The sequence below is a fragment of the Scylla paramamosain genome, chromosome 16 (genome assembly GCF_035594125.1).
Source record: "Scylla paramamosain isolate STU-SP2022 chromosome 16, ASM3559412v1, whole genome shotgun sequence".
Classification (NCBI taxonomy): Eukaryota; Metazoa; Arthropoda; class Malacostraca; order Decapoda; family Portunidae; genus Scylla; species Scylla paramamosain.
In genome coordinates this window covers 17986369-18001577 of record NC_087166.1, presented here as the reverse complement: position 1 = coordinate 18001577, position 15209 = coordinate 17986369, and the positions used below count along the sequence as shown (strand labels likewise).

Below are 15209 nucleotides of genomic sequence, written 5' to 3'. Positions count from 1 at the left end.
AGATTAAATTGGATGGTTAGTTGGTCGCTAACTGATGATCTTTTTTTCAGGTTTTGAAATGGGGATAATTACAGCAACACCCCAAAAAGATGGAAAATCACCGGTATTTAAAATAAAATTATAAAGGTCAAGTAAAAAGATACAAGCTTCATTGAACATGTGGCGCAAAAAAAAAAATAAATAAAAAATATGGGATGTCATTTTGGCCTGGGGAAGAATCTTGGCACTGGGACAAATACATGCGTAGCTCAGGCAAAGAAAATGAGACATTATAAGATTCACCACCAGAGGAGGCAAAATTGACGCCAACAGATTTCAAGTGACGACGATGAAGAGCCATAGTTTTTTTTATCAGAGTGTTGAGCAAGCAGGTCGGTAACTGTCTTAGGGTCTGCTACCGTCCCCTCATCATGGAAGAGAATAGATGGGGAGGTACATAATACTTTTCATATGCTTTGCGGACTCTGTTGAAGACCTCGGTGAGTGTGTGTTACCTGTGATGCAAGAGTCATAACTCTTCAATGACTCCTGCTGAGCCCTCTAAAATGCGGCGAGCACGGGCACGCGCTTGTCGAAAAGCCTCAAGACAGTGGACGTCCCCACGATGTCATCGAAGGCGAGAAAAGGCAGCACACTTTCTTGAAATGAATGTGAAATGTACAATTCACATTCTACCATGGAACATGACGTTTAGGAAACTGGCCAGATTAAAATCAAGAAAGGAATTAAAGGTACAGAGAGAAAGATCTATTGTTGCAAAAGTACCGGTTTGATTATGAAAATTAGTAATGTCTCCATTAAAAAAAAAAATAAATGAATAAAAATATCTAATCCTAAATCCTCGATAAAAGAAACATGCAAAAGACCACGAGGGTTAATAGTGTCATCCCACAAAGAATGGCCACCATTAAAGTCACCCAATAAAAGAAAAGGGTGGGAAGAACATTTAAATGGTTATTAAGCTCATTCTTTTCAATATGAACATTGGAAGGCAGATACAGACTGCACAATGTATAACAATGATTTATAAGAACCTTAACAGCAACAGCCTCCAGAAGCACGTGAACTTGTAGGTGGATAAAAGGAATATCTGTTCTATGATGGCAGTGCCACCATGGTGTCCCTGACCAGGAAGTGGAGTGAAGAAGGAAACATGATATCCAGGAAGACTAAAGTGAGTGGAGTCCCCGAGCATTGCCTCTTGCAAACACATACAAACAGGAGAAAACCTAGTGATCATCAACCGGATTTCCTCCCAGGAGGCATGCAGACCGTGACTATTCCACTACAGGATCGTGAATATTACTATTTTGAGGGGGTTTTCTGAGAAGCTTCCCTTTGCCAACCTGACTAGGTACCTTACTTGAGCGACGAGGTTTATCTGGTCCTACATTACTTGTAGAAGCAGAAACCTGAGATTGAGTAAGTGGTGTGTGGGTAGATACCCGCAGTCTCTGAAACTCCTGAAAGACAAAGTTGACAAAGCTGGTAATCATTCGCTCTTAGAGGAGAACCAACTGGGAAGATAGAGAGGGAGAGACTCTCTATGTCCATTTCGGATGTGGAAGAATCTCTATGAGTAGTTATGTCTGGGTTAGCGTCATCTGACGCTCCCAGAAGGATCTTTCTAGGGGTGACACCTGTTGACTGTAGGGAGTCAGCAGAACGTTTCTGGTGGGATTGCGGAAGGAGCTTGGGAGACCTATTTGTCTTTATCTGTGGAGTTTTAAAAGTTTTGGGGGTCATTTGTGGTTGAGCATCCACTGGGCCATGGAAAATTGCAATATGAACTCCTGTACGAGGAGTCTTTTTTTTTTTTTTTATGTAGGAAGGACACTGGCCAAAGGCAACAAAAATATAATTAAAAAAAATGCCCACTGAAATGCCAGTCCCATAAAAGGGTCAAAGCAGTGGTCAAAAATTGGTGGATAAGTGTCTTGAAACCTCCCTCTTGAAGGAATTCAAGTCATAGGAAGGTGGAAATACAGAAGCAGGCAGGGAGTTCCAGAGTTTACCAGAGAAAGGGATGAATGATTGAGAATACTGGTTAACTCTTGCAGTTTGGGATATGATTGTAACGGATGTCAGAATCTCTACATGAAGTGTTATTTTCTTGGTACCATTGTGAGGGATTGAACTGGGTGTACTATGATATGTGGATGTGTATTGATTTGCCCATGTTTGCAGGTCGAAACACTTCAAGCAATAAACACCTGTTACGATTTGTGGTTTATTACACATTTGGAATCCCCAACATTTCGACTTCAACCACAATGGGCTGGCAAGAGGAGATGGAATTGTTAAAGAGGAAGAGGGCCATTGCCAAAGGGAAATTCACAAGAAAGGTGACCCTGCTGGATGAGGGTGTACGGGAAGGTGAGCCAGTATCAGTATTGAAGAGTAGCTATGAACAGATTTCTGAGGCCTTTCAACACCTAGAAGACAGTAATGATGTGATATTAAAATATGTGTGTGATAATAAATTAGAAGACAAGTTAGTTAAGGAGGCTGAAGAATACATGCTAGATTGTGAAAGAATCATGAAGAAAAGACTAACAGAAATTAGTAACATTGAAAACATACAGAACAGTGTCAAGCCTAAAGTGAAGATAAAGGCATTTGAGCCTCCTAAATTTGATGGGAATTTAAGAGAGTACCCTCGTTTTAAGAAGGACTTTAAAAATCTAGTCAAAAGTGTGTATGGTGAAGATGCGTATGCATTGAAAATGTGTCTCAGTGGTGATGCCCTTCAGACTGTCAGAGGTGCAGAAGGTAATTATGAAGAAATGTTTGAAAGGTTAGATGACAAGTTTGGAAATGCAAGAAAGGTGGTGGACTTGGTAATAAGTGACCTTAGGGCTTTGAAAAGGATCAATGAAGGTGATACCAAAGGATTTATAAGGATGGTGGATCAGGTGGAACAGTGTTGGCTAGATTTGAAAAATATAAACTTGAATGAGGAACTTAATACTGCTAATGTGGTCAGTCATATTGAGAAGGTGTTGCCCACACTTCAGAAGAGGGAGTGGGTAATAAAGGCAGAAGAAGTATCTGCTACTAGTGATCTCTTTCCCACTTTATTGAAATTTCTGCAAAGGGAGAGAAAGGTATTGGAGTATATTAATTCTAGTGTCAGATCTACTGGCGGTGATAGAAGTTCAGTACATCATGTAAATAATTCAGCTGACAAGGTCATGGAGTCAGATCTGGTAACACTAATAAAACAGATGAAGGAAGAGCAACAACTAAAGAATAAAGAGTTAGAGTCATGTATTGTAAATTTGACGGAGATGGTGAAAGGTACCCACTTGAAGACTGGAAATAATGAGGGAGGATGCTGGATTCACAATTCCAGGAACCATGATACTCTTGATTGTTATAAATTTAAGAATCTCAGCAACAAGGAGAGGTTTGAGTTAGCTAGAAGCAATGGAATATGTTTTAAATGCTTAAAGGGATATCATCAGGCATGGAATTGTAATACAAACAAGTTGTGTGATGTCAGGATCAGGGGTCAAGGTGTGTGTAACCGTCATCATCATCCACTGGTGCATTTTGAACAGGAAGAAGGTGCTAGTCATAATACAGTATCTGCAAACACTCTGAACACCTTATTGAATATCAGTACTGTGTACAGTAACACTCAACCTATAACAGTACTGTGGGATTCAGGTTCTGACATAACCTTGGTGACACACAGTATGGCAGAAAAACTAAGTTTGAAGGGCAAGGATGTGAATTTATCCATGATCAAGGTTGGCAATGTAATTGAACATCATTCTACCAAAGAATATTGCATACCACTGATTGATAGGACTGGGCATGTATGGGAAATTAATGCCATTGGTATAGAGGAAATATCTGCTAAAATCAATGAATTTGATGTGTCAGGAGTTAAGGAGTTATTTGTAGGAGTATCAAACCATGATATTAATCGCCCTTGTGGTGAGATTGACATGCTGATTGGGGCCAATTACAGTGAATTATTGCCTAAAGTTGTTCAGACTAATGAAGGTCTTCAATTGTTAGAGAATCCATTTGGGTTCAGTATACGTGGCAGACACAGCAAAATAACAGCCTCAGGGAGCACGACGAACCATGTGATTGTGAGAACTCACAAGGTGTCAAGCTCAATAAGCCTCAATGAGATCAAGGTAGAACCTACAGATAAACTTAAGTCACAATTAGATAAATTCTTTGCTTTAGAGGAGAGTGGGGTGCAGTGTGACACAAGATGCCTTAAATGCCTGTGTAAGGGTTGCCCTGTAAGTGACTGTGTCAATATTAAGGAAGAAAGAGAACTGAAATTGATTGAGGAGGGATTAGTATATCATGAAGAAGGGAAGTATTGGACAGCAAGCTATCCTTGGATAAGGGACCCGAGATATCTTAAGAACAATGTAAAAGCGGCTGTGGCTAGATTAAAAACTACAGAAAATAGACTGAAAAAATTGGATATCCAGTATGCCCAGAGTTATCACAATGAAATCAAGGACATGGTGAAAAGGGGGGTAGCGAGACAATTAAGTGAAGAGGAAATGCAGTCATACAATGGCCCAATTCACTACATTTCCTATCATGAAGTATTGAAACCAGATTCTGCTTCAACACCTCTGCGTATTGTATTTAACTCATCTTCATCATACATGGAAAAAAAACTTAATGATTTTTGGGCAAAAGGACCAGTTGTTCTTAACAACATGATTGGAGTCTTGCTAAGATTTAGACAGGAAAGGGTTGCCATAACTGGTGATATATCAAAAATGTATCATTCTGTGAAAATCAACACACTGGACCAACACACACCGATTTCTTTGGAGAGATTTAAACAGTAACAAACCACCTGATCACTATGCTCTGACCTCAGTGACTTTCGGGGATAGGCCGAGTGGGACCATAGCTGTGCTAGCATTAAGGCATACTAGTGAAAAATTTGGTAAAGGAGATCCTGAAGTTTATAACATAATTGTAAACAACACATATGTTGATGATATTCTCTATTCCATTGATACGGTAGAAAAGGCTTTTGATTTGATACAAAGAGCAGAACATGTAATATCTCTTGGAAACTTTCATGTGAAGCATTGGATAGTAAGTGGGCAACATGAGAATCATAGTATCAACATCATGGAATCTGACAATGGAGTAATTTTAGTGGGTCAAAGAATATCAAAATGGTTAAAGGAAAACTGGAATCAAGATCACTTCATGTTGATACCAGCTAACCACCCAGTTACTAGACTGTATGTGTCCAGCTTACATAGTAGAGATCATGCAGGTATTGAAACCACCTTGGCCAAGTTACAGAGTAAGTTTTGGGTGCCGGGAGCCAGGAAATTAATAAAGTCAATTAAAGATAAATGTGTCACATGTAGAAAACTCTCAAAACAAACTGAGAACCAGTGTATGGGTCAGGTGTTAGAAGAAAGAATGAAGCCAACTCCACCATTCTATCATACTGCTGTCGATTTGTTTGGACCATTCAATATTAAGGACACTGTTAAAAGGAGAACTCATGGTAAGGTATATGGGGTAATATTCAACTGCTTAGTTACTAGGGCAGTTTATGTAGATTTGGCAGAAGGATAAAGTGCAAGTGATTTCATGGCAACTTATCAAAGATTCATCTCAGTCAGGGGTGCACCCAGAATACTGTATTCTGACAGAGGGAGCCAGCTGATAGCAGCTGGAAAGAATATTGAAAGAATTGGAAAAAAATGAAGGAGTTACTTGGAAATATAATAGACCTAGTGATGCACTGTGGTACAATGGTGCCAGTGAATCCCTTATCAAATCAGTGAAAAGAAATCTTTGTATTGCAATTGGGGATTCAGTATTAACTTTTGGTGAACTTCAGACAGCCTTATTTAATGTAGCCAGTATGATGAATGAAAGACCCATAGGGGTAAAACCTTGCTTTAATTTAGAACTTGGTAATTACCTCTGCCCTAATGATCTATTGCTTGGACGAGCTAGTGTAAAATGTCCACAGGGAATATATGAATCAGATGGAGACCATAAAAAAAGATTAGAGTTTATTCAGAAAATTGTTGAATTTTGGAGAAAATGGCAGAGAGATTTCTTTCCAACGATGGTAGTAAGACAAAAATGGCACACTAATAGGAGAAATGTAAGAGTGGGTGATGTGGTTTTAGTTCAAGATGCTAATGCAGTTAGAAGAACCGGGAAATTAGCTCAAGTAATAAAGGCAGATCCAGGTCGTGATGGTGCTGTAAGAGATGTAGACTTAAGGTATAAGATAGTCAAGGAAGGTAAAGGATATGATGGGGTGACAGACAAAGTCATGAGTAGGTCAGTGCATAGGTTAATAGTGTTATTACCTAAGGAAGAACAAGAGTGATGATGAGCGTGTAGGATCATTATAGATATGATTTATCTACATGTACCAAAGCATTCTATGTACTACCTGTGTATATTGTATGTTCACTTTGGTCGGGGTGGAGTGTATCATTAAAATGATATGTTAACCATCTATTATTTATTTATACAATATATTTTTGTTATCTGTGTTAAAGAAAATGTAAGTTGTGTTTTGTTTGAATGGGAGAAGTTTGGTACGCTTCTTTGTGGTGTTTTGTTTCACCCACTACCTGTGAACATGGTCGGCCTGGCGGGTTGTCTAAGCCGGCCCACCAATGTACTGTGGGTTGTTGTGTTGGGTCGTCCTTTGTGCTACAGGTTAGTTGTGTTTATTTATATACCTTGTGCTGTGAATTAGTATACTGTGGTGAAGATTACAAGCAAAGGATGTGTTTAGTAGCTAAGGTAATACAAGTGATATTATTGTTTGCCAGACGGAGAATGTAGGGACGCCCTGGACCTCATGTCGGTTGGTGTGTTGGTTGGTCCTCCGTGCTACAGGTTAGTTGTGTTTATTTACCCGCTATGTGCTGTGATTAGTATAATTTGGTGAAGGTTACAAATAGAGGATGTATTAGTAAGATAGGGTAATGTACAAGGGATATATTGTTGCCAGACAGAGTTGTGAGGACGCCCTGGACTGGATGATAGTTGGGGTGACATGTCAGGTGTGCTACGGGGATTCGAAGAGCGTCAGTGTGGGCCACTGAAGTGAGTACATTATGGGAATTTATTGAGTATTATGAGTGATATACAAGTGAAGTTTAGTTGGATTTTGTATACTGATTGTTGCTTTATTTTTATATTTGGGATATGATTGTAACGGATGTCAGAATCTCTACATGAAGTGTTATTTTCTTGGTACCATTGTGAGGGATTGAACTGGGTGTACTATGATATGTGGATGTGTATTGATTTGCCCATGTTTGCAGGTCGAAACACTTCAAGCAATAAACACCTGTTACGATTTGTGGTTTATTACACATTTGGAATCCCCAACAGTAAGTGATGTACATTTTCTAGGGTCGACATTAGTTTTAATTGTATAAACTCTCTGAATTTACCCTGGCAGTGTCGAGAATGTATGCTAGGGCATTCACTGTCTTTCTGCGAGATTTTGTGTCTCTGAACTATTATATGTGGCTGGGTTTCTTGCACCATCATTCTTGATAACTCCTAATGTTATAGGGGAGACTGTACTCAGAAGCAATACATTTTTCTTACCTTCACTTTCGGTGGGTACTACATAAGAATTTAGTCATTTCCTGATATGACTCTCTCTCTCTCTCTCTCTCTCTCTCTCTCTCTCTCTCTCTTTATATATATATATATATATATATATATATATATATATATATATATATATATATATATATATATATATATATATATATATATATATATATATATATATATATATATATATATATATATATATATATATATATATATATATATATATATATATATATATATATATATATATATATATATATATATATATATATATATATATATATATATATATATATATAATTATGTTTTGCATTATTATGATATCACAATTTCCTTTTTCATCACATATTTGACATCTTATCTTCTAGATTCATAGATAGCATATATATAGACCTTTATTGATGAACTTGTCAATCAGAATCAGCTGATTTCGGTTGGAGGGGGAGGAGGAGGTGGAGTACCGGCCGGAAGGCGCTTGTTGCCATAACAACTTCCGCCTGAAATCATTTCCTACTTAGCCACTCAAAACTCACCCGACCTCTCAAATCATACAAACCGACAATAGTGGGATTAACATGACCTAGAGAGAGAGAGAGAGAGAGAGAGAGAGAGAGAGAGAGAGAGAGAGAGAGAGAGAGAGAGAGAGAGAGAGAGACAGAGAGAGACCTTTAAAAAAAATGCCTCCCGTCTCTAAAATGTTCCGCCGTGCATATCACACGAAATTAGTGCAACTTTTCGTAGAGTTTTAATTTCACGCTTCGTGTCATCACAATACTAAACTCAGCTACTGCATTTACTTAGCACTCACAGGAAAGAAACACACTGCTCACACTGTCTAAATGTGAATGATCAGGCGATCAATGACCCCCAATAAGGAAAGGAAATAAAATATCACACACACACACACACACACACACACAGACAAACACAAATCTACACGGGAAATTGATCGTATGACTGGCAAGGAAGTGGCCATCGGCAGTGAACTAATTGATCATTGGTATTCGTCTGCCATATATATATATATATATATATATATATATATATATATATATATATATATATATATATATATATATATATATATATATATATATATATATATATATATATATATATATATATATATATATATATATATATATATATATATATATATATATATATATATATATATATATATATATATATATATATATATATATATATATATATATATATATATATATATATATATATATATATATATATATATATATATATATATATATATATATATATATATATATATATATATATATATATATATATATATATATATATATATATATATATATATATATATATATATATATATATATATATATATATATATATATATATATATATATATATATATATATATTCTTTCATTTAGAAAAAAAAATTCTGCTAGGGTGGGACGTTTTCAACCTATGCTGCAGAGAATAGAGTTAACCTGCTCTCGTGCCCACGCTCTTGAATCTTCTGAGTTTTCCACCATCTGACTACGACTACAGAGTCATTCTGAAAGTAAATCTGTCTGTGGTGTATAACTCTCACCTAACTCCTCTGACTATAAGAAAAATCTTTGACTTCTTAACTTCCAAAGTAGCGTATTCTGATTCTCCTCGGAGATCTTAATTCTTGGAGACTTTATTGTTCACCACCAGCTTTTGCTTTCCTCTCCCTTCACTTACCATCCTGGTGAACTAGCCTTCTACTTTGCTATCCTCCATGGCCTAGAGCAATTGGTGCAACACCCTATTTGTATTCCTGACCGTCTTGGAGATACGCCCAACATTCTTGACCTTTTCCTAACCTCTAATCTTCTTGCTTATGCTGTTGCCATCTCTTCTCCATTGGGCTCCTCCGATCACAATATCACATCTGTATCTTGTTCTATCGCTCCAATCCCTCCTCAGAATCCCCCTAAGTGGAGATACCTCTGGCATTTTTGCCTCTGCTTGTTGGGGAGACTTGAAGTGTTATTTTGCTGATTTCCCTTGGAATGAATGCTGCTTTTGTTTGAGAGACCCGTCTCTGTGTACTGATCACATAACAGAGGTGATAGTGTATGGCATGGAGGCGTGCATTCCTAACTCTTTTTCTCGACCTAAACCTTCCTAACCTTGGTTTAACACAGCCTGTGCTATACATGATAGAAACGATGCCCACAAAAGGAACTTGAGCTTTCCATCACCAGAATCTCATAAACTTTATATTTTTGCCCGGAACCATGCCAAGTCTGTTCTCCAACTAGCCAAAACATCCTTCAGTAATAGAAAGTATCATTTTTTTTTTTTCAAGATCTAACTCGCCTCGTGACTTCTTGCATCTATCCAAAAACATCTCCAACAACTTTGCTTCTTCTTTTCCTCGTTTATTTCAACTAGATGGCAGCACTCCTATCACATCTATCTCTTAAGGGGGCAGGGGGTTGTAAAATCCACAATCCCATGTTAAATTGCCTATGTTCATCTTGTATTTCGTCCCTTATTTAGAGACCAATTTCTTTAATTTAAAAAAAAACATTTTAATCAGGAAAGATAGGAGAATAATGTCTGCTATCGATTTTTCTTGTACGATATTTTTTTTTTTTTTGTTCGATGAAAAGTAAAAAAAAAAAAGAAAAAAAAGTCAAAAAATCAAAATCAACTCCAAACAAAAAAATTCGATAGCAGACTTTGTTCGCCCTGTATAGTTTCATAATAGCCCACATATGTCCAACAAGAATAACAACGGAGGAAATCATTTTTATATCCCAATTGAGATATTGTGTCATTTAATTTAAGGGGATATTATAATTAAGCTATTGCAGCTAGGAACTTGAATTTCACATGATATATACATCAGAATATGTTGAAAAAAAAAATGGTTATAGTTTCATTTAGTTACTTCAATTAGTTTTGTACATAGGCGTAAAGGGATTCATGATTTCATGCTTAATTTCCGAGGGGGGAAGATAATTTTTGTTTGTTATATTTGGCCATATTTCTAAGTAAAAACCAGTACCTAACTGTTTAAAATAAAGAAAATATTAATACGAAATATATTTGATACAGATACATTGATTATTTGCGAAAAAAAATAATTATATATTTTTATTATATTCTTCATATATAAATCTGAGAAAAATAGTTAGAACTAAAATTTCGTGCTTTCTAATGCTGTACGCAGCGGGAGAATCGTAGATTTTTATAGGAAAGTAAATAAAAATGGGTGTCAAAAAAAAAAAAGGGCGTGGGAAATTATCATACATGTTTCCCAGAAGGCGAAACAGTGGAATTTCATTACGGAAGACCTCATTACATAAGAAGAAAAAATATCAAAACGTTACATATATTAAAAGAAGCGGAAAAAATGCAGAAAATTATAAAAGAAGATTTTTTTTTTCAGGTCCGGATCCTACAACCCCCTGTTAAACTAGACTCTTCACTCAGACTTTTATTAAAGATTCTATCCTGGACGATTCTGAGCTTGTTACTCCCTCTCCTCCACTCTCTGACTACTTCATGCTATCTATCAAAGTTCTTCACAATGATATTTTCCATGCTGTAGCTAGACTAAACCTTCGGAAGGTTTATATACCTGAATGGGTCCTATTATTCTCCGAAACTACGCCTCCCTGCTTGCACCTTGTCTAGTCAAACTCTTTCAGCACCGTCTGTCAACATCTACTGTTCCTTCTTGCTGGAAGTTTACCTACATTCAGCCTGTTCCTAAAATGGGTGACCGTTCTAATTCCTCTAACTGCCGTCCTATTGCTTTAATTTCCTGCCTATCTAAAGTTTTTTTTTATCTATCCTCAACAGGAAGATTCTTAAACATCTATTACTTCATAACTTTCTATCTGATCCTCAGAATGGGTTCCGTTAAGACCGTTTTACTGATGATCTGGATTTTCTTATTCAGTCTTGGTTATTTAGAGATTTTGGAGAAACTTTTGCTGTTACCTTAGACATATATAAAGCTTTTGATAGTCTAGCACAAGGCTTTGATTTCCAAACTACCCGCCTATGGCTTCTATCCTTCTCTGCAACTTCATTTCAGGTTTCTTTTCTGACCGTTCTATTGCTGCTGTGGTCGACGGTCACTGTTCTTGTCTTAAATCTATTAACAGTAGTGTTCCTCAGGGATTTGTCCTATCACCCACTTTCTTCCTATTATCCATGAATGATCTAAACTAAACTTCTTGTCCTATCCATTCCTACGCTGATGATACCAGCCTGCACTTTTCTAACGTCTTCTCATAGACGTCCAACTTTTATGAAGTTAGGCGTTCTGAGACTTCTCCGCCAGTTTTTCTCACCCCCTAGCTGCTAATTCTGTACAAGAGCCTTATCCGCCCATATATGGAGTATGCCTCATATGTCTGGGGGGTTTCCACTTATACCGCTCTTTTAGACAGGGTGGAATCAAGTTTTTCATCTCATCAACTCCTCTCCTCTAACTGTCTTCAGCCTCTTTCTCATTGCCGGAATGTTGCATCTCTAACTATCCTCTACCGCTAATTTCATGCTAATTGCTCTTCTGATCTTACTAACTGCATGCCTCCTCTCCTCCCACAGCATCACTACACAAGACAATCTTCTTTCTGTCACCCCTATTTTGTCCACCTCTCTAATGCAAGAGTTAACCAGGATTCTCAGTCATTCATTCCTTTCTCTGGTAAACTCTGGAACTCTCTGCCTGCTTCTGTTTTTCCACCTTCCTTTGACTTCAACTCCTTTAAGAGAAAGGTTTCAAGACACTTATCCTTTAATTATTAACTACCGCTTCGAACACTTTTTGGTGACCGGAATCTTAGTGGGCTTTTTTTTTTTTTTTTTTTTTTTGCTCTTGGCCGGTGTCCCTCCTACATATATAGAAGAAGAAAAAAAAAAACTCAGGAAGACCTCAAAAGGTGGTTCCTCTGGTGAGCGACTCCAATGACCCGTACTGGCAATCTTGCTGATATGAGTAGCCTCCTCTCTCTAAATAGGGCGGAGCCGGGGCCGTAGCCTCCTTTAGCCTCGCTCGCTATGTCATGGGGACAGGCAAGTCCCCCCACCACTACAAGGCGTTTCCCATAATGGAGGTCATGAGACAGAATAAAGGCCAGTGGCTTACTGGGAGATTTAGAAGCCGTGGCAGTCACAAGTTTAGGACAGTTGAACTTAAGATGCCCGGTATTTTTACAATAACGACACTTGGGCTGCATGCTATTTATATCTGGGAGTGTTGTGCACCATGGTCCCAATTTGTCTCCTTTGGAGGCTTGGTTGAGACTTACTACCAACAGAACTTATCCTTCCAGACTTATTACCACCGCCACTACTGTAGCATGGATTTCCTGCCAGACCGGCGCCAGCCGCTCCTCCAGACAAACCGTGACTGGCGCCAGCAGACATCCTGCTTATCGAACGAGACACAGGTCTGTGGTCTAATATATATTCATCTGCTCACATAGCCGCTTCCTTCAAGGTCTTAAACTTTTTTTTTTTTCGGAGCAATGGTACAATTTCCTCAGCTACATTAACAAACATCAATTTAACTTCAACTCAAAATAGGAAATAACCTGCTCGCTTTTCGAAAGTCTCCTCGATGTAGCGAGCACAATCGAGGTAAGAGTCACCAGGCCTTTTTTTTACCTCGGAATTGTAACCTATAGGCCTCGGGCCGTAGTTCATAGGCTCTAAGAATGTCAGCCTTAAATTCATCATAATTTTCCAAGTCATCTAATGACATCCTGTCATAAACTTCTACGCCTTGCCTTTCAACATTAACCACAAAGCCAAACCAACGCACCTAAGGCCAAACACTACTGCCTTCTTGTCAAACCTCCTAAACCACTCTGTCACCTTGTTTTTTTTTTTTTTAATCAAACTCAGGTATTAGCTTTAAGCTGCTTACAATCTGGCTCTATAATTTATCTTACTTCACTACTTCTCTTCGATTACCATGAAGTGAATTAACCTCCATTCAAGTCTTTTCTAACTCTAATGTTCTATTCTTCTCAGCCTCCTCTCTCTATACCTCAAGTTTCCTGGATTCCTTAAGCCTCCTCATCATTCAATCTCCTCATATCAGCTTCGGTGTCCAACTCAAGCTTCCTCAGCTCTCTCTCTCTCTCTCTCTCTCTCTCTCTCTCTCTCTCTCTCTCTCTCTCTCTCTCTCTCTCTCTCTCTCTCCTGTTCAGCCTCCAATTCAAACCTTGTAGCTTATATAGCCTCCTCCAGCTCCATTCTCCTCATCTTCAATTTAGATTTCATCTCAGACATTCCTTATCTTTGAGAGCTTTCCCCATAATATGCGTGGAGCTGATAGGACGACTCTTAACACTATTTGTAGGGCTATGTGTTTGAAAAAAAAAAAAAAAAAAACTGGGCCAAATCTACACTGCCACTTCCTGTAGAAATGGGGCCTTAAGTCATGAGTCACACCTGCTACCAATCTTCTTCTTCCATAGTCTAGGCTGACTACTAACACACAAAAAACAAAGAAACAAACAATACTGAACTGTCTCTCTCACATGGCCACGAGAGCTTCCAGCTAATTCTGGCGAGGTAGCCAAATTTTGCTACAATCATGCCCGCTCACAGCTACCATTACCCAGGTCAGCTTTTCTTTAGGCTATCTTCCTTGCAGCCTAATATGAGACACAATCAAAACGGATACAGGCACCCACTAGTCGTAAACAGCTATCTTGCCTGCAAATGTGGTCACCCTGTTTCACCTATCAATAAGAAAGGAGATATAACAACTGCCAACTTATTTCACAAGCTGAGAAAGAACTCATCAGGTCACGTGCTAAGGAGCTTAGACAGTCAAGACAACACACAGAATGAAGGTATAATACCATGTGAACTACCGGCCACAAGCTGACCACCCACACTCAGCAGGATAGCATACACGCTTGCCCAAGAACACTTTATCTGTAGTCTTCCAAAGACAGACTCGAAACCCTAATAACGCTGGTGGAGCCTGGGAAGAGAGAAGGCAATTGTAACCCGCTCAAATATAAATAGTCCTCTAACACACTGAACTCTCAGCTGTGAGTCTTCAGACTAGTAGCATTTGACAAAGATGGACACTCAAAACACGAAGAAATTAGCAAGAGACAGAACTGAGATGGTCAAGGAGTTTAAAGGCACTTATCCTTCAATTTTTGACTCTCGCTTTGCATCCTTTTATTGGACTGGCATCTCAGTGGGTTTTTTTTTAATTGGATTTTTGTTGCCCTTGGCCACACTGGCCAAGGGCAACAAAAACATACATAAGAAAGAAAAATGAACCCTTTTATTACCCAGGTTTATTGAGTGAGGTCAGGGTGTGAAGGCTTTTACTTACCACCGCAACTGATAGTTTGTGCAAGAGTAGTGAGCAGTTCGTGGATCGTTAGGTAATCACTAACTTTTGCCTCTCGACGGTATCCCCATGAAGATTTATCGATTGTCATTGCATTCTCCCACTTGTGGTTCTGCAAAATACCTATGGCAATGTTGGCGTTAGGTGCAAGCGAAAGACTGACCTGTTAAAATCTTTTTATGCTGATAATTTATATGCTTCATACTAGCTAACAATTTATGGAA

The 15209-nt window shown here is 38.1% G+C and overlaps 2 protein-coding genes across 6 annotated transcripts in view; one reads left to right on the top strand and one right to left on the bottom strand.

The window, feature by feature from the left end:
* Positions 1-15209, bottom strand: part of LOC135108118 (alpha-L-fucosidase-like) — a 114744-nt gene that overhangs the window by 13632 nt on the left and 85903 nt on the right. For both annotated transcript variants that reach the window (XM_064018815.1, XM_064018814.1), the window contains exon 6: positions 14968-15108. In XM_064018815.1, coding sequence (XP_063874885.1) covers positions 14968-15108 — 141 coding nt within the window. The remainder of the gene's footprint in view (positions 1-14967; positions 15109-15209) is intronic.
* On the top strand, positions 1662-7680 carry LOC135108116 (uncharacterized). Of its 4 annotated transcripts, XM_064018813.1 has the most exons (4): positions 1662-2376; positions 6816-6882; positions 6998-7092; positions 7314-7680. In XM_064018813.1, exons 1-3 carry the CDS (start codon positions 2082-2084, stop codon positions 7089-7091), a joined length of 456 nt encoding a protein of 151 aa, XP_063874883.1. In that variant the 5' UTR covers positions 1662-2081; the 3' UTR covers position 7092; positions 7314-7680. The 4 variants fall into 4 exon arrangements, 2 of the variants coding, with proteins under 2 accessions (XP_063874883.1, XP_063874882.1); XM_064018812.1 differs by lacking the exon at positions 7314-7680 and having other exon boundaries at positions 1676-2376; positions 6998-7305; XR_010272152.1 differs by lacking the exon at positions 7314-7680 and having other exon boundaries at positions 1855-6882; positions 7002-7082.

Coding starts and splice junctions, on each gene's coding strand:
- LOC135108116 (XM_064018813.1), top strand. CDS start 2,082: ATGTCAGAATCTCTACATGAAGTGTTATTTTCTTGGTACCATTGTGAG. Junction 2,377..6,815: donor GGATGAGGGTGTACGGGAAG/GTGAGCCAGTAT, acceptor ATTGTTTGCCAG/ACGGAGAATGTAGGGACGCC. Junction 6,883..6,997: donor GTTGGTCCTCCGTGCTACAG/GTTAGTTGTGTT, acceptor TATTGTTGCCAG/ACAGAGTTGTGAGGACGCCC.